Here is a 22384-nt window from a genome sequence, read left to right as displayed (position 1 = left end):
GAGAGTGTACAGACAGGATTCTGCCACCCAGTGGTTCACTGGCATCATCACTCACCATGATCTCTTCACGCGCACTATGGTTGTTATGAATGACCAGGTGAGTTTGGTAGATGATACCCAGAAAACTAACTACGAGCCACCTGCACCTGGGGAGGTCTGAATTTCTGCTGCTGGTACTCAGAAACACACAGAATTGTTTGGTTCCAGCAGGGTGAGGGTGTCACTGCACTGAAACTGCAGCACAGCTGCGCTGGGCCAGTGGTTAAACCCTCCTGGAGCTGAGCGCTTGTGCAGTGATACGGTTAATACCAGTCCTTCAGTTTCTTCTGCTGTTACTACTTGACTAGGGAAGTCTTTGAAGTGAAGCAATCTGGTTTTAAGAACTGGTCTTCCCTGTCAGTTCTGTTGGGAATTTCTTTCTCAATGATGAAATCTTTTAGCACTGCAGTAATAATTACTTTTTCAAAGTAATTGAAATAGCCGCTTTCTGCAATTTGTTGAATTAAGCACTTACTACAGCCCTAACTTATATTTAGTGTGGTGGGTTTCAGTTTTATTTCTGATTTTGATGTTACAAAAAGAATTAATACTGGTGTTTTAGTGGCAGTAATGAATTCTGTTTCAGGAGAGTGGAGTAATGACTCTACATTCATACTACTACTCAGTAGTAATGTACGGAATGACCTATCTGCCTTGAAATGACTGACAAAATCATGTGTGACAGTAAAAACTTAAGGCTAGTCTAGTACCTTCTTTCCCTTAATTCTCTCTAATTGATTCTCCCCACGTGTTATCTTTTCACTTTGTGCCACATTCTTTGAAGATCTGGGTAGCATTTCCTACTTTATAATCTCCCTCACTAGTGTAACACTAGTCTTTAGAGTTTTTATCTCCAGTCTTTTTGGTTCCCTTCTTGCAGCAGTTTTGCTTCTGTTGGAGGCAATACTGTAATGTGCTTCTGCAATACAATTTATAGTATATGAAATAAATTTTATAAAATACTTCTATATCATAATTACTACTTAGGTGTTATTCTGTGAATAACTTCAGTTTCATCTCAAATTTGCAGGTCAGGGAAGGGAGGGAAGGAAGTGGTGGTGGTGTCCTTTCTCTTTAAAAAAAAAAAAAAAAGATATTTTTGCAGTGATATGTAAAGACACATTTGCTTTAGTTTGACACTGTTCCCAGCCTTTGTTGTGTCATATGTCAGTTCTGCTTGTCAGGATTAAGTAGGCTTTTCTCTGATTAGTCTTTAGCACACAAAATAGACTGGTGAACACTGATACAGAAAATACAGATTGGGCATTGTCTGAACATCTGCTGATTGTTAATTTCTTTCTCGATCTCTCTCTTTCTTTTTTTCTTCATAAACCAGGTGTTAGAACCTCAGAATGTTGATCCTTCTATGGTTCAGATGACCTTTCTAGATGATGTTGTTCACTCTTTGTTGAAAGGTGAAAATATTGGCATCACTTCACGCCGACGGTCTCGTTCCAACCAGAACAGCAACACAGTTCACGTAGATACATTTATCTTTTTACCTAAGTATTTTTGTATATTGAGAATGTTAAAAATACATGTTTAAAGACACTTAATTAACATTGCATTTAAGTCCATTAATCACAAATTATTTTTAGGGTCATTATACACGTGCACAAGCAAATAGTCCCAGACCAGCAATGAATTCCCAAACTGCAGCACCAAAACAGAATTCTCACCAGCACCAGCAACAGAGGAATACTCGGCCAAATAAGAGGAAAGGCTCTGACAGCAGCATGCCTGATGAAGAGAAGATGAAAGACGAAAGATACGATTATATAGGTCGAGGAGGTAAAAGCAGTTAATGGAAAGGGAGGGAGAGCTTCTTAAAACTGTGTTAGGCTGAAAATGTGATAGACATGTTTTTATCTTTTACAGAAAACCCCAAAACCAAAAATAAACACTTTCTTAGTAAAAGAAGGAAACCTGAAGAGGATGAAAAAAAGTTAAATATGAAGAGACTGCGGACAGACAATATCTCAGATTATTCTGAAAGTAGTGACTCGGAAATTTCAAATAAAAGATTAACAGATTCATCCTCAGAGCAAAATTCAGAAAATGAGTTAAAAAGCAAGAACACTTCAAAGATAAACGGGGAAGAAGGAAAATCCCAACCTAGTGAGGGTGTAGAACAGACACTAACGGATAGACGGTCTCCTTGGGATGAAGTACAAGCGGATAAAAACCATGAAGAGGCAGAAAGGCTGAAGTCGTCAGTCTTGGATCAGCAGGAAAAATCTTCGCTCCATGCAGGAGAGCAGCCAACACCTTATGAGCAGAATGCCAAGGATGCACATGCTCTAGAGTGTAATGCAGAAAAACATCATACTGCGGAGTTAAAAAATGAGCAGTTTTTACCCAGACCACCTACTCCAAAACGTGTTGTTGACGTTACTAATAAAAACAACTCTGAAAAGGAGAATCAGGATAATGCTGCAAGTACCTTTGGTTTGCAAACGGTTCAGAAAATAGAATCTCACAGCAGCGATTTAAAACAGCAGTTTGCAAATGCAAATTTCCTTGAAGCAAGAAAACAGGAAGCTGATCAGAGTTGGGTTAGCAGTGTTGTTAAAACGGATTTGATACAACCTGGGGTTGTAAAAGCATTGCCAGTAAATGAACACTTAAATTCTGAAAAAGAGAAAGTACAGTATGGCTCGTTTATGTCTTCGTTAAATGTAGCTTCTCTAGCAGAAGAGAGTAAACTGCGTAAACAAAGTCCAGCCCCCGATTCTGTGAAGTCAAAATCTAGTGCTTCAGTTGATCATCCTAAAACAAAGTCACCTGATGTTAAGCCTAAATTCACCCAATCTTCCGATACTGTGAAGTCTAAGGTTAGTTCCCAAAACAGCCATGCTACTGGATTAACAAGGTCAGCCAGTAAAACTGATCATGATTTGCCTAGGTCTAGTTTTCATCCAGTTCCAGCTAGAGTTAGTGCTCTAGAAGCTACTAAAAGTCCTCTTATCATTGACAAGAATGAACATTTCACAGTGTACAGGGACCCCACTCTGATTGGACAAGAAACAGGAACTAATCACATTTCACCTTATTTGCATCAGCATAATTATCCTCTGCATTCCTCATCCCACCGAACCTGTTTAAATCCAAATGCTCATCATCCTGCATTAACTGGTTCATCCCATCTGCTCGCTGGGTCTTCAGCTCAGGCTCCCTTGTCCGCTATTAACACTCACCCCCTTAGTAGCGCCTCCCACCATTCCGTCCATCACCCTCATCTGCTCCCTGCAGTGTTGCCCGGAGTGGCTGCTGCCTCCTTGCTGGGTGCCCACCCGCGACTAGAGACTGCTCATGCCAGCAGCTTAAGCCATTTGGCATTAGCGCACCAGCAGCAGCAACAGATGTTACAACACCAGTCTCCACATCTTCTCGGACAAGCTCATCCTTCTGCTTCCTATAATCAGCTAGGGCTTTATCCAATTATTTGGCAGTATCCAAACGGAACACATGCTTACTCAGGACTCGGTCTGCCCTCCTCCAAATGGGTCCACCCAGAAACTCCTGTTAACGCGGAGGCTTCCTTGAGAAGGGTAAGTTGAGATATTTTCTTGATGATGTATTTAGCTGGGCCTGGTGTCTCCCACATGTGGTAGTTTGCGTCTCACCAAGTGTACTGTCATGGTGGCTTTTTTGAGTAGGCTAGAGACTGGGAATGGAACTCCAGCAGTAACTGTTGTCTCAGGGTGGGTATGAGCAGGGACTTTTCCCAGCCCTTGATTTCCGAAGACTTCTAAAGAAAGAGGAAATGTTTGATTTTAGATCATGACCAGGTGAGGTCAACCAGCTGGTTTGGGAACTCAGGTTCACTGGGTAAATAAATATTTGCCACCTCAAACTGTGTAAACCATTGTGTAAGTGAAACACTAGGAGAGGTTGGACAATTGTCTTCATAGTGAAATTTTGTGTATGCTCCTTAAGTAGTGGCAAAAGACTGAGGCAGAAGTTCTGAAGAGTAATCCTCTCGCATTTATAAATCTTTTTTGCACTTTACACCCGCTTCTCTTGTCTTTACACCTATCTGTGTACCCTCTCCTAGCGTATCTTTTTCTCCCCTTCTGTTCCTGTTGACATACATCCCTGCCTTCCCATCTGTTTTCTACTCCTCTGTATTCAAGTCAGGGTGATTCCTCTGTCTGTTTGCTGAGTACAGCCACTGAAGTCTCAGAAGGCACGGTTTGTGTTTTTCAGCCTCTCGCCCAGTGCGGCGGCGGGGTTTGGCAGGCAGACGTGGCAATTACAGGAAAAGTTTTCTCAGCTCCTGCAGTCTTGGGATATGGCATGCTCATTGCAGGCACCTCAGAGGAATAGTGTAAGATGAAGCATGTGTAGTGCAGACAGAAACTTTGGAGAGCTTTAATGCCAGCTTCAATCAAATCTCCACTGAGCATGTGCGTGCTGATCTTTAGAGGCTTACAACTTGGCCTAATTTGGGCAGATTTTCACAGGGACCACAAAAGGCATGTCGCTGACAGTGGTCCTTCTGCCAAATTGTAAGCCTTTGTGTCAAAGCCTGGAGTTCCTGAACGGTTATAAAGACTTTTTTCTTTTTCATCATGGGGAAAGCTATTCTTCCCCAGACTCATTCTTGAGAAAAGCCAAACCATTGTGGCTAAGTCTTTCCCAAAACAGTCAATTTGAGTTGGCCTTGTAATATGAAGTAGGTTTGATCTGAAATGTGATAAAGTCAAATGCAGCAGAGACGAAAAGCCTTAGAGAAAACTATAGGTGGATTTATCTTTTCATGTTGCTGCCTGCTCCACCCCATACTAAAGTCCATTTTAAAGAACTTATGGTAGACGTTGTTTTCACTTTGGCTGCCTGAAGTATGCAGGCCTGCATACCGAGGCACGTAGCTTTTTAATTATGTTGATATGTGGCAATTGTCTTGTGGTGACTTGTCTCCTGGCTCTCGCACTGGAGGCCTTTTTTAAATAGATCTTAGAAACCCAGAATGGGCGTTTCCGAGGTCGGTTTGCATGGATGCCACAATCACAGAAAGGGATCTGTGTTTCAGCTGTAAGATCAGCAGCAGCAGCCACCCTTGGCTCAGGGCTGAACCGTGTCTGTGAGCTGAGGGAAGTGTGCCCCAAGCCCACCTTTCTCTCCTGTCCACGGGTGGCTGTGGCCTTTGGGCCGGGCCGTAGATAGTGCAGGTGGAGTCACAAAGCTGTTTGAGCAATACTTGGTGCTCAGGCAGATGTTCCCTGGCTCCTCTAGGGAGAAGGTGACAGTCCTTCTTTGCATAATACTTTAATGCAGCTTACAGGCTGTTCGTGGGAACACCACAGCGTGGGAACTCCTGGCCCAGGAAACGTGCGCACTAAAACTGTTCGCACAAACCCAAGCGGTTGCTTAAATATTCAAAAATACAGAAATCAGAACTTCAAAGTTGTTGCACCTGCAGATCTATCCTGTGCTGTGTGCGTGTGTTATGAGAGCTCTTGGCTCTCCTTCTGCTGCAGCAGTTCCCAACTGGGAGTTGCCAAGTCTGGGGAGAAGGAGGGGAATGGACTGGTGAGGAGAAGAAGGTGAGGATGGAGCAGCACTGAGATGTTTTGGGGTGCACATGAAAGCGCTGCTCACTCGTGTCCCAGTCCCCCTTCTGGGCTTGTCCCCAACACTTGAGCCCCACTTGGACAGGGTGCCCTGCTTTTCCACACTGCTGCACACACTTATCCTAAACAAAGGAGGGAGGGAAAGGGGAGAGACAGAGAGATGCTCTTGGTCTTTCCTGCAGGCTCTTACACAACTTTGAGAGAAGAAAGAAAACAGAACCGTAACAAAGTAGTAGATTAAAAAACCATTTCATAAATTAAGACTTAGTAGTGTGTGTGTAAACAAGGAGGTTGGTTTTGCTCACCTTTGGTGTATTTAGGTACCGAGCACAAACTTGTGTGTACCGTGTCTTTGCCATGCTGCAGAGTATGGCAGGTGTGTATATTTATGGTTTAGTAGTGTGATGGTGATTGTCATACCAAATAAAAATGCCTGGCTAAATAAAGCAGATTAATTAGGATTATCATAATCATTCGGCTGGGGGAAGGAAAGAAGCATCCAGGAAGGAGTTACTTACAGCCCTTATATTAAGATTTGTCATAAAGCTGCAGATGAAGTTATCTTCTTGAAATATTAAGCCATATTTGTATCTTCAAAGAAATACTTCTTGCAATTCATTGAAGCAGTTGTAGTCTTCTTACTAATAAGTGAACTTAAATGTTGTCAGGCTGTCATTGATTTGTTAATTTTGATGAACTTGAGATGCTGTTCTAGAATTAATTGTTCTTCCTGAGTACTTGAAAATTAAGTGGTTCTGAGAATGCTTCTGAAATGTATAAACTGTTTTGTATGCTACAAGTCCAGGGGGAGTACAATTGTGTGTTCCAGTTGATCAAAAAAATGGCTTAAATTTTATTTATTGGGTATGATTTCATACTGAAAATCCATTATTTCACTCTGTTCTTTGTGTAGGACTTGATGCAGTGACCCTTTTGGTCCCATGATTATTTTGAAATGTGATTTTATTTTTTGTTTTGGTTGGTGTTAACAGAATACTCCCAGCCCCTGGTTACACCAGCCCACCCCAGTGACCTCAGCTGACAGCCTTGGTTTACTGAGTCACATTCCCGTGCGACCGTCCAGTGCAGATCCCCTGCGGCCTCTCAAACTGACAACACATTCCAGCCCTCCGTTGTCCAAAAGTATCGCAGAGCATCGCAAAGAGTGAGTTTGCTGTTGAACTTGGTGTGAGAGGGTACATTTCAGCAGGTGGTGTTGCCTTCAAGCTTCCTTTTAGTTTGTTTGTAGATGTGGGTGGAGACAGGCTTGTCTGTGTGCTGCCCTGTTGACTTGTAATGGCGCTGCAGTTCGTGGGCCATCTTAAGACTTTTGAAAATTGTACCTTATATAAGGAAAAAGCGGGTTTTTGTGTTAATAGATAACTTTGTTTGGGCACGAGAAGAAAGGTCTTCAGTCTGGCACGTTGCACTGCATTCAGACTGACCTGTGTTTGCTTAACCTTTTCAAACAGAGAACTGGAGAGGAAGGCGTTTGTTGAACCTTTGCGTTCTGTTAGCACTGCACCAGTAAAGACTGAGCTAGAGCAGAGCAGAACGCAGGCAGCAAAGGAGAGCCATATGCACAGACATTTTGCAGATCCAATGTTGAACCAGCTGCCAAGGCCACCACAGGAGACTGGGGAACGACTGAGCAAATACAAAGAAGAGCACAGACGGATACTCCAAGAAAGTATTGAAGTTGCTCCTTTCACAGCTAAAATAAAGGCACTGGAGGGAGAGAGAGAGAACTACTCCAGGGTAACATCCTTATCTTCAAGTCCCAAAAGCCATTCGGTGAAATATGACAAAGATGCTGAACGCTCTGTGTCAGAACTCTATAAAATGAAGCATTCAGTGCCACAGAGTTTGCCACAGAGTAACTATTTCACCACCTTGTCTAACAGCGTAGTAAATGAACCTCCAAGATCATACCCATCAAAGGAAGCTTCGGGGGCGTATGTTGATAAGCAAACTAATTGTCCTTCAACAGCAGCTAGTCCCCAGGCTCTCCCCTCTTACATTTCTTCTCTTTCAAAACCTCCACCTTTAATTAAGCACCAACCAGAGAGCGAAGGCTCTACAAGCAAGGTACCCGAGCAGCTTTCACAGTCAGTGCAGTCTCACTCTGTAAATTCTTTCAGAAGTGACAGCAGGAGCCCTACTCAGTTGTCAGTCTCATCCTCAAATACACTCCGGAGTATGCCTGCCTTGCACAGAGCCCCCGTGTTCCACCCTCCTGTGCACCAGCACCTGGAGAAGAAGGAAAGCAGCTATAGCAGCCTTTCACCTCCAACTCTAACCCCTGTTCAACCCGTTAACGCTGGTGGTGGTGGCAAAATACAGGAGCTGCAGAAACCACCAACTTTAGTACCTGAGCCCAAGGAAGCTCAGAGTGTTTACAAGGGCACTTCTGAACGGAACGTATCAGAAATGTGGAAGTCTAATAATGTGCCAAATAACGAGAAAGGGGATTGGCACGTTGAAAGAATGAGTGGAAAGTCGCAGTCTGCTACGGCATCTGTTATTGTGCGTCCTCCTTCTAGCACGAAGTACGACAGTGTAGCAGTAGTGCAGCCTGCTTCCAAAGATCGAGCTAGTGAGAGATCTTCAGCTGTGACAAATCAAGCAGATTGCCTGAAAACAGCGGAAGCCAGGGAGACTGGAAGAGTCATTCTGCCAAATATGAACTCAGACAGTGCTCGCACACAGTATGAAAAGAAATTTCCAGCTGTCTCGCAAGGCAGCATTCCTCGTGCCGCCACCCCCACCACAACGATCATCTGCAGTACCAAAACGGATGTCACCGCATCAGCAGCAACCACGACGAGCGTGTCGAGCCGGGGCAGCTCAGAAGTGACTTACTCCTTATCGAGCACAGTCCTGGCGTGCACGATGCCGGAGTGCCCGGCCTCCAGAGCCGGGAGTCAGGCGGTGGCGCAGGCCCAGGAATGCAAGGTCAGCACTCCAGCTCCGGTTACACCCGCTGCTGGCAGCACAGGCAGCGCTGCTCAGCCCAGCTCGGGATTCTCCACCTCCACCGACTTTGTCCATTTGAAAAAGCACAAGGCGGCGTTGGCTGCAGCTCAGTTTAAAAGTAGTAACAGCAGTGAGGCCGAGTCCAACTCTGTGAAAAATCAGACATTTTCAACCTCTCTCTCCCTAGACAGTGGTATCGTCTGTAATACAGTAAACAAAGCGAACTCTGTAGGCAGTGGGCAAACTTCCCAGACGAGTCAGCCAAACTACCACACTAAACTGAAAAAAGCTTGGCTAACAAGGCATTCGGAGGAAGATAAAAACACTAATAAAAAAGAGAATTCAGGGAACAGTGTTTCAGAAATTATTAAGCCATGTACTGTCAATTTAATAGCTTCTACATCAAATGATTTGCAAAATAACATAGATAGCAAAATCTTGGCAGATAAGTTTGCAAAGGAAGAGAAGCACCCAAGGAGAAAAGGAAAACGAACTTACGAGTCTGGCTCTGAAAGCGGCGACTCTGATGAAAGCGAGAGCAAGTCAGAGCAAAGGACTAAAAGGCAGCCCAAGCCAACTTACAAAAAGAAACAAAATGATTTGCAGAAAAAAAAGGGTGATACCGAGGAAGAAGTGAAACCAAATGGTGTTCTGAGCAGGAGTGCCAAAGAGAAAAGCAAGCTGAAGTTGCAGAGCAGCAGTAACAGCAGTGAGTATATTAATCTGATCTGGAAGACACAGACTAATGTGAAGTCTAGCACTGATAGTCCTGGAGGGTTTGTCATGCATGATAGCTGGGAAAAGAGTTAAAAAGCATGCCTGTGTAAATGAGTAGGGCCAGATTTATCTGCCTTGAGGCCATTTGAAATGCCCTGGTGTAAGAAATGCAGCATTTTGTATCTCTCTGTTAACAAACTGGTTCTTGGCCTAAAAATAAGCAGTAAACAAACTGGTTTATGCTGTCCATCAGAATTGAGCAGGCTGGTGCATATAGTTGTGCCAAGTGGCACAACTATACATATATATGTATTGAGATACATGTATATGTTGGGGCTTTTTTTATTTTAAGATCTAATGCCTTTATTTTTAGAGCACTGCTGGAGGGAGAGATTCTCTATTGTTGAGCTTTAATTCATCCTTTAATCAGAAAGCCAGAGGCACTTCCTTGAGAGCCTGATGCCACTCTGTTATGATTTGGTTAATTTAATGAAAGGTTTAAGGGAGCATCATTTCACACTCCTAACTAGCATGTGTAGTACATGGTGTTAACATGTACTCCTTGTTTAAGGGCTAAAGAAATTCAGGGAAATACAAATTTCAATTTAAATGTAGTACTGTAACATATAGCAGATTGTAAGTAGATTAATCTGAAAAGAGAAACTGGTCTGCCAACATAAGGGATTTTATTTAAGAACTTGCTTTATTTTTTATCTCAATTTATTCTTTTCCAAGGACTCTTCTTTTGTCTTTAGTCTGGTTGAGTGTGAGAGAGTCTACCATTAAATTACTTTTCGTATGAATTTTTAAGTACAGGTAGCAAGAAAATGAGCAATGCTGCCTGTAATTACATACATTCTGTGGCTTTTCACTGTCTGGTGTATAAAGTTACTCTTCTGGTATTTGAGAGTACTTGATCCCTAAGTGGTACTGGGTGCTGGAAGTGTTGTAGTCTGTCTGAGGTATTCTGGATATTGGGTCCAGTGATAGTAGTATCACTTTTACCCCCCAACCAAAGGGAAGATCAAGGCAAACATGCCTGTAAAATCCTTTTCAGCTTCTTTCTTGAAGTAAACTGTAAACATACACGTGTAACATGTTAGGTCTTTACGACCTTTATATTGTTGCAAAAGATTTTTTTGTGGTTGTTATAATTTCTGAGAGAGAACTGGTCAGAGATTCTCCTTCAAAAAGAACTTTCCACAAAGATTTACACAAAAACATAGTCAACCTTGAGGAGCTTTTTTGAAAGAAGAGATTCCTCTGGGACGGCTGCCTGGGCTCTCTGTAGGTGGCTGAAGATAACTAACTGTGCTGCAAGATCTGGGGCTCAGTGGCAGTTTTGCAACATGGGTGGTATCTGGATGATGCCAGAGTTGAAAACTACTTTGTCCTGGTGCCATTTTGGGAAGTCCCAGGAGCTCGTGTGCTAGCCAGAGCGCTCAGAGCTCCAGGCTGGGAGGCTCCCTCTTGCAAAGCAAGGCTTTGCACAGCCCTCCCAGTGTTGGGGGTCTTCCAAGTTCCTACCCACAGAACTTAAAGTGTGGCAGCTCCCAGATGACACCCAGGACCTCTGCTTCCAAGGCAGGAAACATTGTTTTTGGACTAGTAAACCTGTACTTAGGCGTTTCTACTCTCAAGTTGTGATCCAGTTACTGACATGGCCTGGATGAGTGTGGGCTGCAGTTTGTAGGCCATGAACTGAGGCACAGGCAGTCTGTCACTTGCAAAGTTTGCACAAGTCGTCTCCGGCAAAATACTGATCTGAACCCAGGTCCCAAGTCCGAAGTTAGCGCCCTGACCTCTCTGTCATCCTGCATCAGATCCCCGTTTACAGGTCATGAACTTTCAGGAGTAGTGGTAGATGAAATGACAGATACTTCTGTCTATCTGCAGATAAGACTGGTGCCACTTTTAAGAGTCATTGAAATGAAAGCCTGGTTAAATAACAACAGGGTTCAGTTTCAAATCTTGTACGTGAAAATCACACAGATTACTCAATAGACTCGCTCCTCGTGTTACTCGGTGTCAGATCTGCTGACTTCAGTATCGAAAATAGAATTATACTGCTTAGCCTTGCAAAGCCAACAACTCCACAGAGAGTAAATGGATTTGTGAATAGTGCTGCTCTTCTCTAATCATATCTGTAACCTTCAGCAAAAATAAGTTTTAAAGAAGTAGGGGTTTGTTTTTTGGGTTTGGGGTTGTTTCTTTCAAGATCTACTTTTATTCATTAAATTGTTGCCTTTTTTGCCCTCATCTTGCCTTGAAACAGAGTTCAGAGCTACCTTTCTTGAGGTATTGTTATTTATTTGCTTGTTTTGTCAGAATGAGATTGTGAAGATGGTTTTAGTGGAATATTTGGTGAATGGTGCAGCTAATACAAGGGAAATGTAGTGTCCTGGGAGCTCAGCAGATACTTAACTGTGCTCCTACTTACCTCAGTTTAACTGGTACCTTTGCTGTTTAACCTGGGTGCTGACAGGCAGACAAGTAGAAATAATAATGGAATATGTTATGCAGGTAGCAAATGTTGGACCCTGACTGATGTTGACTGGGATCTGTGAGTACCTCATCTGACACTCTCTTGTTTTGCAGCCGGTATACCTCGCTCAGTGTTAAAGGATTGGCGCAAAGTAAAGAAGCTGAAGCAAACAGGAGAGTCCTTTTTGCAGGATGATTCTTGCTCTGAAATAGGACCAAATTTACAAAAATGCAGAGAATGTAGGTTAATAAGAAGTAAGAAAGGGGAAGAACCTACTCACTCACCAGTGTTTTGTAGATTTTACTACTTTCGGCGGTAAGTGTGACTATTTTCCCAATAATGGGATATTTTAATTTCTAAAAATAATACAGACAAAGGAATTGCATGCTTGAAAGATGTCTGATTTTTCTGGCTCAGTCAGTCTGCCCGATAAAAGACAGCATCTAATTTAAGAATATTTACATTTGTATTTCTTATTTCTTTTGTGGATTCGCTTCATTGCTGTTCAGAGCTTTATAGCAAAGACATCAGAACATCTGCCTGGTGTACCTTAGGCAAGCAGAAAATACAGCACATCACCATTACACAGGTGTCTGACATTTGAAGTGGGATTTTCAAAAGGCAAACTTCAGTTTTTCTGGACAAGCTGTGCAACCGCAGAGTTGCACTTATTTGTAATTGTTCTTCTGCCAGTGTATGGTGGGAATGCTGCTTCAGGTTTTCTGGGAGTTTTTTGAGGACAGAAAGGAGTTGTGACCTCCTTTTTCACAATTAATGGCCCATCAGGGGAAACTCAGAAGGAAGATTTCCCAGGGTGCAGTGTAGTGCACATGGTACAGGCAGCATAGTCATGGGGAAAGTGTGAAACAGCTTTAATTTGCCCACAGACTGTGTTGTCAGTGTACATCCAGCTCACTTTGGACAAGAAACTGTTCCCTAGATTGGGTTTAATTTTTTTGTAATGAAAGTAGTGACAAGACTTGGTGGTAGTCCTACTGGAATCATTTAAAGGTTGGACTCTGAATACCTTCCGTGTAAAGAGTGTTTGCTTCCTAATGTGGCAAAGCTGGAATTTTTGGTGGCTTTTTTGTCCTGTATAAAGGAGAGAACATAAAGTTTTGCCAGCGTTTTAAAACACTGTGATGGAATTTAATTTGAACATTTTGACTATATTGTGGTAAATTTTACAGCAGTTTAATTATTTTCATTGTGTTGAGATAGTAGGACTTGAATTGTAAACAAAGTTTGCGCTTCTGTTGGAAGTTGTTGTAACTCAAAGTTCATAATTTCTTCTTGTTCATTTCAATGCATACCTAAATGTCATTTTTTGGTATTTCTAAGTTGAGGACTGTTTTGCTGACATAAATTCTTTAACTATTATAATAATCACATATGTAAAATGATTTACCCTGTTTTGTACAGGATGGAATCATGAATTGTTACTGCTTTAAAATAAGCTAAATAAACCAGAGTTGGTGGAATGGTATTGGGCAAGGTAACAGGAAAGGCTGTACTTATTTTAAGGGTCAGACCTTAGTGGATACAAAACCATTATCTTCTATTAGTTTTCTCAGTTTGAGAGCAGTAGGATACAAGAATCTATAAAATATGAGTCAGACTGAGTGACTGCTGTTGCAAACACTCCAAAAATTGAAAGTGAGGAGTAGGTGGAACCAAACTTTGACCAAAGAAAAGAAAAAAAGCCCAAATTTTTCTGTCTGCAATTTTAAATTAGTAATAAGTGTTAGAGAGTAACAGTGATGAGTAAACAAAATGCAAAAAAGTACCTAAAAGGTTAATTGTAGTTTTCACGGTTCTTTATTGGTCATTTTAAAACCGTTTTCATCAGTAGGGTTTATTTTAAAATGAAAATATATTGTAGGATGCTAAAGAAGGTTAAAAAGAACACTTTGGTGTTGTAAGACCTAAATAGCAAGGTGAAGTAAACAAGTAAACTGTAAGTCACAGAATACAATCACACATGCACTTAAACCGTGTCTTTTCATTTTTAGGTTATCTTTTAGTAAGAACGGAGTGGTTAGGATAGATGGTTTCTCCTCTCCTGATCAATATGATGATGAAGCACTGAGTTTATGGACACATGAAAACTATGATGATGATGAACTGGACCTGGAAACTTCTAAATACATTCTAGATATCATAGGTGATAAATTTTGTCAGTTAGTAACATCTGAGAAGACAGCCATGTCCTGGGTGAAGAAGGACGGTAAGAAGTCTCAGTGCTCTCAAAGCGTAGTGCAGTTTTCCCTGAGTGACCCATTGCTTCGTGTTGAGTAGCTCTTGTTCTCCAGACTGTCCTGTTGGATTTTCCTATGCTGTTCTTTAAGAGGGCATGGTGGGAAGGGGCAGGTTCCTTCCTCAGGGCCAGCCCATTGCAGGGCCGGGGCCAGGCAGCTGTTGGGGTTGGAGCAGCCTCAGTTCCCAGCTTGGCCTCCAGCTCTCCAACCAGAGCAGGCAGCTCCAAGCCAAGGCCCACCACGAGCCAGGCACTGACTCCTGCCAACAGACAGTGTGTTTCTGATGTGTCTCCTTCCCAAAACAAAGGAGAAGGTAGCAGAGCATGTGCTAACGCTGTCACCTCCTCCCCTCCAGAGCCACAGTCCGTCCTTCTGGCCCGTGGCAGATGGGCACAGGGTGGAAACAGGCTGGTGGCTCTACTAATTCCAGGCAGTATGAGGAGGAAGTGGGGCAGAAAACAGACGTACCGGCCAGGTCTCCGGAACAGGCACCTCCCTCCCCTCCTGCCAACTCCAACCATCCAGATCAGCACTTTGGCTGCCCTTGAGATTAAACATGTTCCACGGGCACTCAGAGGAAAAACCCTGAGCTCTCCTGAGCACATGGGGTTAAAAGTATATGCTGAAGAGGTTCTTCATACTTGCAGCAGTATTTTTTCTGTGTGACTTTAGTCTGTGTTTTTTGAATGCTTTATTTCTTCGCAGTGTATTGATGGTAGCATTGATGGGGAGGCTGTGCAATGGAACTAACGGGGTACACGTTGATGGTCTGTTTATGAAGGATCACTTTCCTCCCCCAACACCCAGTTGTGTCTTGGGGGAAACCTATGAATGTTTCATCTATAAAGCCTATTCATTCTGTGCTTTGCTTTTAAATTTCAGTCCTTTTATTCTGCTTATTTTGTATTTCAGCCAAAATTGCATGGAAGAGAGCAGTGAGAGGAGTCCGTGAGATGTGTGATGCATGTGAAGCCACATTATTTAACATTCACTGGGTCTGCCAGAAATGTGGATTTGTGGTCTGCCTAGATTGTTACAAAGCAAAGGAAAGAAAAAGTTCCAGAGGTCAGTTCTTTATGAACTAGAGTATTGTATAGGCTGTTTATTCTCATTTGTTGCAGAGCTGCTGATCTGCTATAACTGTCTTTCTGTAAAGTGTTAAATTACTGCTTGTGTGTTTTGGTTTCTCTTACATCTTTTTTTGCCTCTTTTGTCAGTAGATACAGAATCAGTCATTCAGAAAGCAACTGCTGTGGGGGCTATTTTAGCTCTTTGTCCGCAATTCAGTCTTTTTGTGTGGACTGTTGGAGGTTACTTGTGCCTTGCCCCTCAAGGTTAAATCTTGTTCCTCAGCTGTGAGACCGATGCTCCATTACACCTCCCTGCTTTATGGTAGCTCATTGCTGTTAAGACTTGCCTTGATTTGAATGCCTTCTGGAGTTCTCTTTCCAGAGGTGCATGTCTTGTCATACTGACTTAACAACCTGTTGTATAGTTCTATCATAAAAAAGAAAGAGATGGAGAAAAATACCTGTCATAGTATTTAAAATGAGTGTTAATGGAGGTCTCACAGTCCATCAGCCTACACGCATACCCAGTTTAATGTAATTCCTGTGCTTTAATGGAAATGTCAAGTTTAGTCCATAGAGAAGTATAACAGGGCTGACTTGCAAACCTCTGATTTCTGGGTGACCCAGGCTGGTTGCAATTGCAAAGAGGAACGCTGGGAAGATTGATTTGGTGTTTGAGCCCTGGGCTTACACACTGGTGCTCGGGCTGCTTGGTGGAATGGATTGCCTTCCCCAGGAGGCAGGCACTGTGCCCTGGCACAGCTCTGCGGTCAGACGCTGTGCCAGGAACTGATTCAAATATAATGCTGTTTGGAAAAGCATTTCCATGTTTGTCATAGCAGTGTAATGTCACAGATGTGAAATGTTAGTAAAATAAAGTTTAACTGTTAGATGGCAAAGCTTTCCTAACTAGAGAGTCTCATCTGCTTTGTCCCTGGCTTGCAGTGAGAAGCCCCCTACACTGCAGTTAGAGGATGTTCCCAGAGACTTCCATCGAAGCCTGAAGTTTCTAGGGAGCTAATGCCAGTGTTTTCCAGCACTGGGAACAGTTGTTAATGCTTTAATGCTGGAGGCTGCTTCAACAGCTCTCCACTGGCTTAAGTCTGTGTGTGCATCCATCTGACGTGGCTTGGGATGTATGCCGAACATTATTTACCCTCGTGGGAACATGCAGCCAGAGGCTTTTTATAGTGTATCTGTGTTAACCAGCCAGGAAAATTTTAGTAAAATGTCTCAGAAGTTTGAAAAAGCAGTATAAAGAAGGAGGCTTCTTTCCAGTCTTCTAAAAGGGAAGACTTTCTCCCTTCTGTTCATCACAGTGTTATATGCAAAAGCAGAGGTATGACAGTTTCCCTCTCTGTGGATTAATTTCTTATGATGCTGCAGGATTCATGTGAACTGTATTTCTCCTTTGGCACTCTCTTAAAAAGTTCAGAACCACCCACCTATCTCTGTATAATAGCACTTTATATTACACCATTTTTCCTGGAACCGGTAGTTGTTTTTGCAGTTGCTAAATGTAACAGAGAATCCCCTGGTTTTTCCCTGCTTCAGCAGGAATGTTAGAGGTTTAAATATTCCATATTCAGATACTTATCAATGACTTCTCTCATTACTTTACTACATGAATGTGCAACCATTGTTACTTTCAGACAGTTCATGGCACCATCAAGTGGAATGCCATGTTAGGGCATTTCACTGAGAAAATACATAAAGTAAATATATGCTACTTTGTTTCTTGATTTATCTATGTTTATAACCAGTTAGATAATTCCATGTGTCAGGAGTTACAAAAACTACAAAATAGCTTGCAAATCTAATATTTATCTGAAATGAATATTTGGTATGTTTTGTATCTGCTACAGGGTAAGAGAATAGTGCTTTAAATGTGTTAAATGGTTCCTTTTACACTGCTAGAGCTGAGCAAGCTAGTAAAAGGGTTTGAAAAAATGTCTTTAAACTAGCAGTTCAGTGGATAGGACACAAGACTGAGGGTTGAGAGAGAAGTTTTGTTCTTTCTGCTCCAAAATCATGTAGCAGGTTGGTAACCAGTTGTTTGGCCAGACTTTTTTTTACTCTCATTACACTGCATATTTCAGGACAGCCTTTCTGAAACGTTACAGAAAGCCTCTCTCTCCTACCAGTTAGGCCCTCTCTGCTGCCACAAATGGTTTTCAACCAATACATACAAGACTTATAGTTTCACGGTTGCTTTATTCTGACATAAACCTGTGATGCAACTTCCCTCTCCTTTGTGCCACCAGTACATTGATGTAACTGCAGGGTGGGCTGGCTCAGAAAGTCCATTTGGTTTAAGAGTTCATCTTTTTGGCTTGTTTGGCCAACCTCTGGTTGAAGACAGCCAATTATTTGGAGCATGGATTGTGTACAAGTGGATCAACCTTACAGTTGTAGCCTAATTGTGTCTCTTTTCCATGGCAGGATTCATTAAGGGAGGCTCAGGGCCTCGATAGCAACTGTAGCAATAGCAACTGGAAAGGATTTTGGCCTCTGTTAAATTGGCAAGTGACTAAATATAATAAAGGGAATATACTTTGAAACTTCGAGGTTATTGGCAAGGCCGTGTGTTACAGGTGCAGTCATTTCAGATTTCAGGATTGTTAAAACTCTATTGTGAAAAGTTCCTATTGTGTGCAGGCCTTTGTCGCACAGGATACCAGGGCAGAAGAGTTAGTATATGCAGGAAAACATTGCTAACTAAAACCAGTCTGAAAAACGTTGGCTCTGTCTGTGTGCACTGTAAGCAAAGTAAAAGACTGGCCGTGCTGTTTTGCAGATAAAGAGTTGTACGCCTGGATGAAGTGTGTGAAGGGACAGCCCCATGACCACAAGCACCTGATGCCAACCCAGATTATTCCAGGCTCTGGTAAGACCATGTGTGAACAAGCAGAATGTGTTTTTTCCTTACGCCTTTCTGTGAAGAGAGGCCAGAGTTGTTTCTTGAAACTTCTGATTTTCCATTTAAAAACCTGGCAATTGAGTTAAATCATCTTAATAAGGCAGGTGATTCTGGGCAGTTACCAGCAGTGGCGCTGATGATGAAGACAGTAAGAGGAGTGTGCTGACAGATGTGTGAAGGGGTTTTGGGGATGGGCAGTGAAGAAATTAAAGATCTTGACCAATTAGTACCTTTTCAGAGCAGAATAAACCAGCCAGAATGTACTTAATAACTCTGACCTTAGCTGTTAAAAGAAAATCTTAATACAGTCTTTATAACATCCCAGAGCATTGTGTGGCAAGAGATTTCTGGGGATTTGTTTTTCACTGTTGTCTGTCCCATTCACCCACATAGAAAAGAAAATGTTTTGTTTGGACATCTGATTGAGCAAAATGCAGGAGCTTGTGATAATTGAAAAACAAAGTGGTAATCATAAACCCAGCTAGATTCAGACTTATTTCAACCAAGGAAGTTTCCTGAAGCAGTGCAATTAGCTGTGGTGGTGGTTACTAGCACAAGTGTACTTAGAATTTCTGGCAACATTTGATACAGACCAGAAAACAGAAAACTCAAATGTGCCCTTAATAAGTAAATTCCCAGGTGATTTTAAGCTGAAAATACAGAACCAGTCATTATTTTATGGATTGTTACATGTTAGGTCAGGTAGAAATGAAGGTTGGTTGGATTCCATAACAAATTCAGATTGTGACATTACTCAGAACAGGTTCCAGTCTGAAACTGGTTTTAATTTTACATTGTGAAGTGACCCACTTGTCTGGAAACAGCACAGCAAAAGCTGCCTATGTAGCCTCAGTGGTGTTCTCCTGTGCATATCCATTACCAAACAACCTTCATTTACATGGTCACGTACTAATTTTTTTGTCAAGATGTTGCTCACTCAGCCTGTAGTTGATGGTTTTAATAAATGGAGCAGTGATGCACCCGTTGAACAATAAGAAGTAAATAATGAATGATTGGCTTGCCTGGTGTGTGCCACGCAATGGGAATGCAGAATACAGGTTAGATTATTCAGAAGAGTAGGGTGCAGTTACTTAATTAAAGGTCTCTCTCTCTGCACAAGCTTTAAAATAAGCTGGACAGTCATTTTAGAGTACTTTTGAGTATTAAATTTAAGTTTTCTAAGAGTTTAAATTATGAAAATACTTGGATATAGCATTTTAGCATCACAATGTGTGTATTGTAAAGAGGGTCAAAAAATTATTGACAGCTGCTGATGGTTTTCTTCTTGATTGTCTTCTAGTTTTGACAGATCTTTTAGATGCTATGCACAATATTAGAGAAAAATTTGAAATTAAATCGCATTGTCAGTGCACCAGCAAGCAGAGCACGCAAGCTGGCAAGCTCCCTGCAATGAATGGTGTGTCTCAGGTGAGTCTAAAATGTGTGTCTATATTGCAGCTTGTTCAAGTGTTGTGATTCCTGTGGATTTCTGTATTTGAATAGCACCAGCTGCATTTTCATTTGCATACATGACAGTTAAGTGCTAGCCTTGTCTTTGAAATACATTAGAGCAAAGCTATGGAGTTAAAAACAAATTTGTTCTTTACAGGTTTTGCAGAATGTCCTTAACCACAGTAATAAAATTTCCCTGTGCACACCTGAGTCTCAACAGCAGAACACTCCTCAAAAGTCCGAGGCAAATGGTAACGCAAGCCCAAGGAGTGATGTAAGCACAGACAGCAAGTTAACACCGCCCGAATCCCAGTCCCCCCTGCACTGGCTGGCTGATCTTGCAGAGCAAAAAGCCAGAGAAGAAAAGAAAGGTACATGGTTGAAGTTGTCGTATCTTGTCCATGACTCTGGAGGCACCACTGGTAACATAATTGAATTAATTATGAAAAATATAACGCCGTTTTCTGGTACAAAAAGGAAAGATGATGTTCTTTTCTCCAGTAATTTTAACCTTGAAACTGCAGTGCCTTTTCATGATGGCATCTGAATCCCCAAAGAGCCACTAGTGGATTGCATGGGTGATGTAGGAACATTTCCAGCTACAGCATGTCCAATTTGGGACAGGTGCTCACTCAGCTGCATGTCTGAGGTGCTGAGGAAGACCTTTTCTTGGTCACACTGTTTGACTGCATTTCGAAGGATCCATCTCATCCTCTGGTGTGTTTTCTGGTGGATAAAGCACTGGTGCTGCACAGTGTGGTACCACCACTGTAAAGTGCAGGACGGTGCTGTTCCTGTGACTGCTTCGTGACACAACAGTGTAAACTTCCAATGATTATTTTTGTTTTAGAGAACAAAGAGTGTCCTTCTGGAAAACATTCAAAGGAAGAGAAAGACCAAGATGATCTGGAGTCCCAGAACTGTAAAAACTCCCCTCCTGCATCCCAGAACAACGAGCAGGGCTCAACCTTACGAGACTTACTAACTACAACAGCGGGCAAACTGCGGCTGGGTTCCACTGACGCTGGCATTGCTTTTGCTCCAGTTTACTCCACAGGAACAGCAGTAAGTGTTTACAAGTCACACAGTTTTTCTGTCAGGATTTGAAAGTCTGTATCATTTGTGTTGGCACATTGTCTGATGGCTGAAAACTTCATATGAAAACTTAGTATGTACACAAACACATTAATGTTTTATTTATTTTTATATATGGTCATAATTGATACATCTGAAATGTTAGTCTACTGCACTAACTTAATTTCTTTTTATGTTGTTTAAGCACAGATTTGTTTGTTTTCTAACAGAGTGGCAAGAGTGGAAGGACTATGCCAAACATCCTTGATGACATAATTGCTTCAGTAGTAGAAAACAAGATTCCACCAAATAGAGCACCAAAGATAAATGTAAAATCTGAAATAAAAGATGAGCCAAAGGATGATAAAAAATGTATTCAGGATGACTGCAGTAAACGGTACAGTGATATTCAGTATTCATGGATCTGTGATAAGCACGTTCTGTGGCTCAGAGACCATAAAAACAGCAACAACTGGAAGCTCTTCAAAGAGTGCTGGAAACAAGGCAGGGTATGTATTGAGGTGTGTGTGGAGTGACCTCAGTGTGAACCCTGGGGAGCTGTGCTGAGGGACAGAAACCCCTGATTCCATGTGTGAAGCTGCATTGTTATCAGTGGGCAAAAGCCTGTCAGGGATAGCCCACAGGGGAATTGTGTAGTTAAACTTCAGTTACTTGCTCATGGTGAATCAGAAATTCCTGCTGTGGAAGTTTCAGAGTCCAAAGAGAGGTGTGTGACACGTTTGGGAATGAGTGCTCCTGGAGGAAGTATTAGCAGCTCATAGGGCCAGGGTCTTCAGTGTGTATTTCGGGTACACTTGTACTTGGGAAAGGATAAGTATTGATTTTATTTTTAATTATTTTATTTTACTTTTTACAGCCTGTTTTGGTGTCAGGTATGCATAAGAAAATGAACTTCAGCCTGTGGAAAGCTGAGTCCATTAGTCTGGATTTTGGAAACCAGCAAGCTGATATCTTGAATTGCAAAGACAGTATCATTTCAAACACCAATGTCAAGGAGTTCTGGGATGGTTTTGAAGATGTTTCAAGTATGTTACTGTGAATGTATTATTCTATTGATTCTGAGCATGATCAATGTTAGAAACTGCAGTTAATAATAATCTTAATGGATCTTGAGGCTTTGAAGAAACTTTTAAAAGACAGTTGTGGATAATCTGTTTCCAGAGAACATGATGGAAACTGGCATTTCATATGTTTGCAGAATCAAAGATGCACTGTTTACACTGGTTAGGTCTGACTAGGAAAGCAAACAAATGTCACTGTTCCTTAACTCGTTGAGTTTCGTTTGTATCATTCTTGAGTTTTGAAATAATTTATCTGCTGTTTCATGCATGCAGTTTTGATTATTGATAGTTTAAGAGTTCAATTCTGTGTTTTGGTTGAATAAAGTAAAACACCTACAGTATATTAGTTTTTAGTAATTTCTGTGTTACTTGCAGAACGGCAGAAAGTAAAAAACGGGGAAACAGCTCTACTAAAACTGAAAGATTGGCCTTCTGGTGAAGATTTCAAGGCCATGATGCCAGCAAGGTATTTTGAGTTTAATATCAGATGTTCTTAAGTCAGTCCCCATGTTGCGTTTTTCTCTCTCTGTGTAATGGCACAAATTCAATTACATTCTTCTTTCCTTTCTCCTTCAGATATGAGGACTTACTAAAAAGTTTACCCTTGCCTGAATACTGTAGTCCAGAAGGAAAACTAAACTTGGCTTCTCATCTGCCGGGATTTTTTGTCCGTCCGGATTTGGGACCCAGACTGTGCAGTGCATATGGTGAGTGTGCCCTAAAGTGCAGCAGTTA

General features: G+C 41.9%; 1 protein-coding gene across 3 annotated transcripts in view; it reads left to right on the top strand.

Moving 5' to 3' along the window:
• JMJD1C (jumonji domain containing 1C) overlaps positions 1-22384 on the top strand; it is a 154531-nt gene that overhangs the window by 121015 nt on the left and 11132 nt on the right. The window contains exons 1-18 of one of the 3 annotated variants that reach the window (XM_027896456.1): positions 7-97; positions 1376-1519; positions 1638-1830; positions 1918-2873; positions 3492-3590; positions 6608-6780; positions 7088-9300; positions 11907-12108; positions 13806-14020; positions 14964-15116; positions 17919-18008; positions 19342-19469; positions 19651-19864; positions 20344-20558; positions 20798-21076; positions 21445-21613; positions 22025-22115; positions 22226-22356. In XM_027896456.1, the coding sequence (XP_027752257.1) occupies positions 77-97; positions 1376-1519; positions 1638-1830; positions 1918-2873; positions 3492-3590; positions 6608-6780; positions 7088-9300; positions 11907-12108; positions 13806-14020; positions 14964-15116; positions 17919-18008; positions 19342-19469; positions 19651-19864; positions 20344-20558; positions 20798-21076; positions 21445-21613; positions 22025-22115; positions 22226-22356 (5686 nt within the window). In that variant the 5' untranslated portion in view covers positions 7-76. Of the gene's footprint in view, positions 1-5; positions 98-1375; positions 1520-1637; positions 1831-1917; positions 3591-6607; positions 6781-7087; positions 9301-11906; positions 12109-13805; positions 14021-14963; positions 15117-17918; positions 18009-19341; positions 19470-19650; positions 19865-20343; positions 20559-20797; positions 21077-21444; positions 21614-22024; positions 22116-22225; positions 22357-22384 lie in introns of those variants that run through there. The other 2 variants (XM_027896457.1, XM_027896455.1) reach the window with 2 other exon arrangements.

Source organism: Empidonax traillii, unplaced genomic scaffold (assembly GCF_003031625.1).
Source record: "Empidonax traillii isolate 1590-97213 ecotype Southwest subspecies unplaced genomic scaffold, ASM303162v1 scaffold498:size1131258, whole genome shotgun sequence".
Classification (NCBI taxonomy): domain Eukaryota; kingdom Metazoa; phylum Chordata; class Aves; order Passeriformes; family Tyrannidae; genus Empidonax; species Empidonax traillii.
Note: the sequence above shows the minus strand (reverse complement) of the source record. Positions and strands in the feature narration are given on the sequence as shown.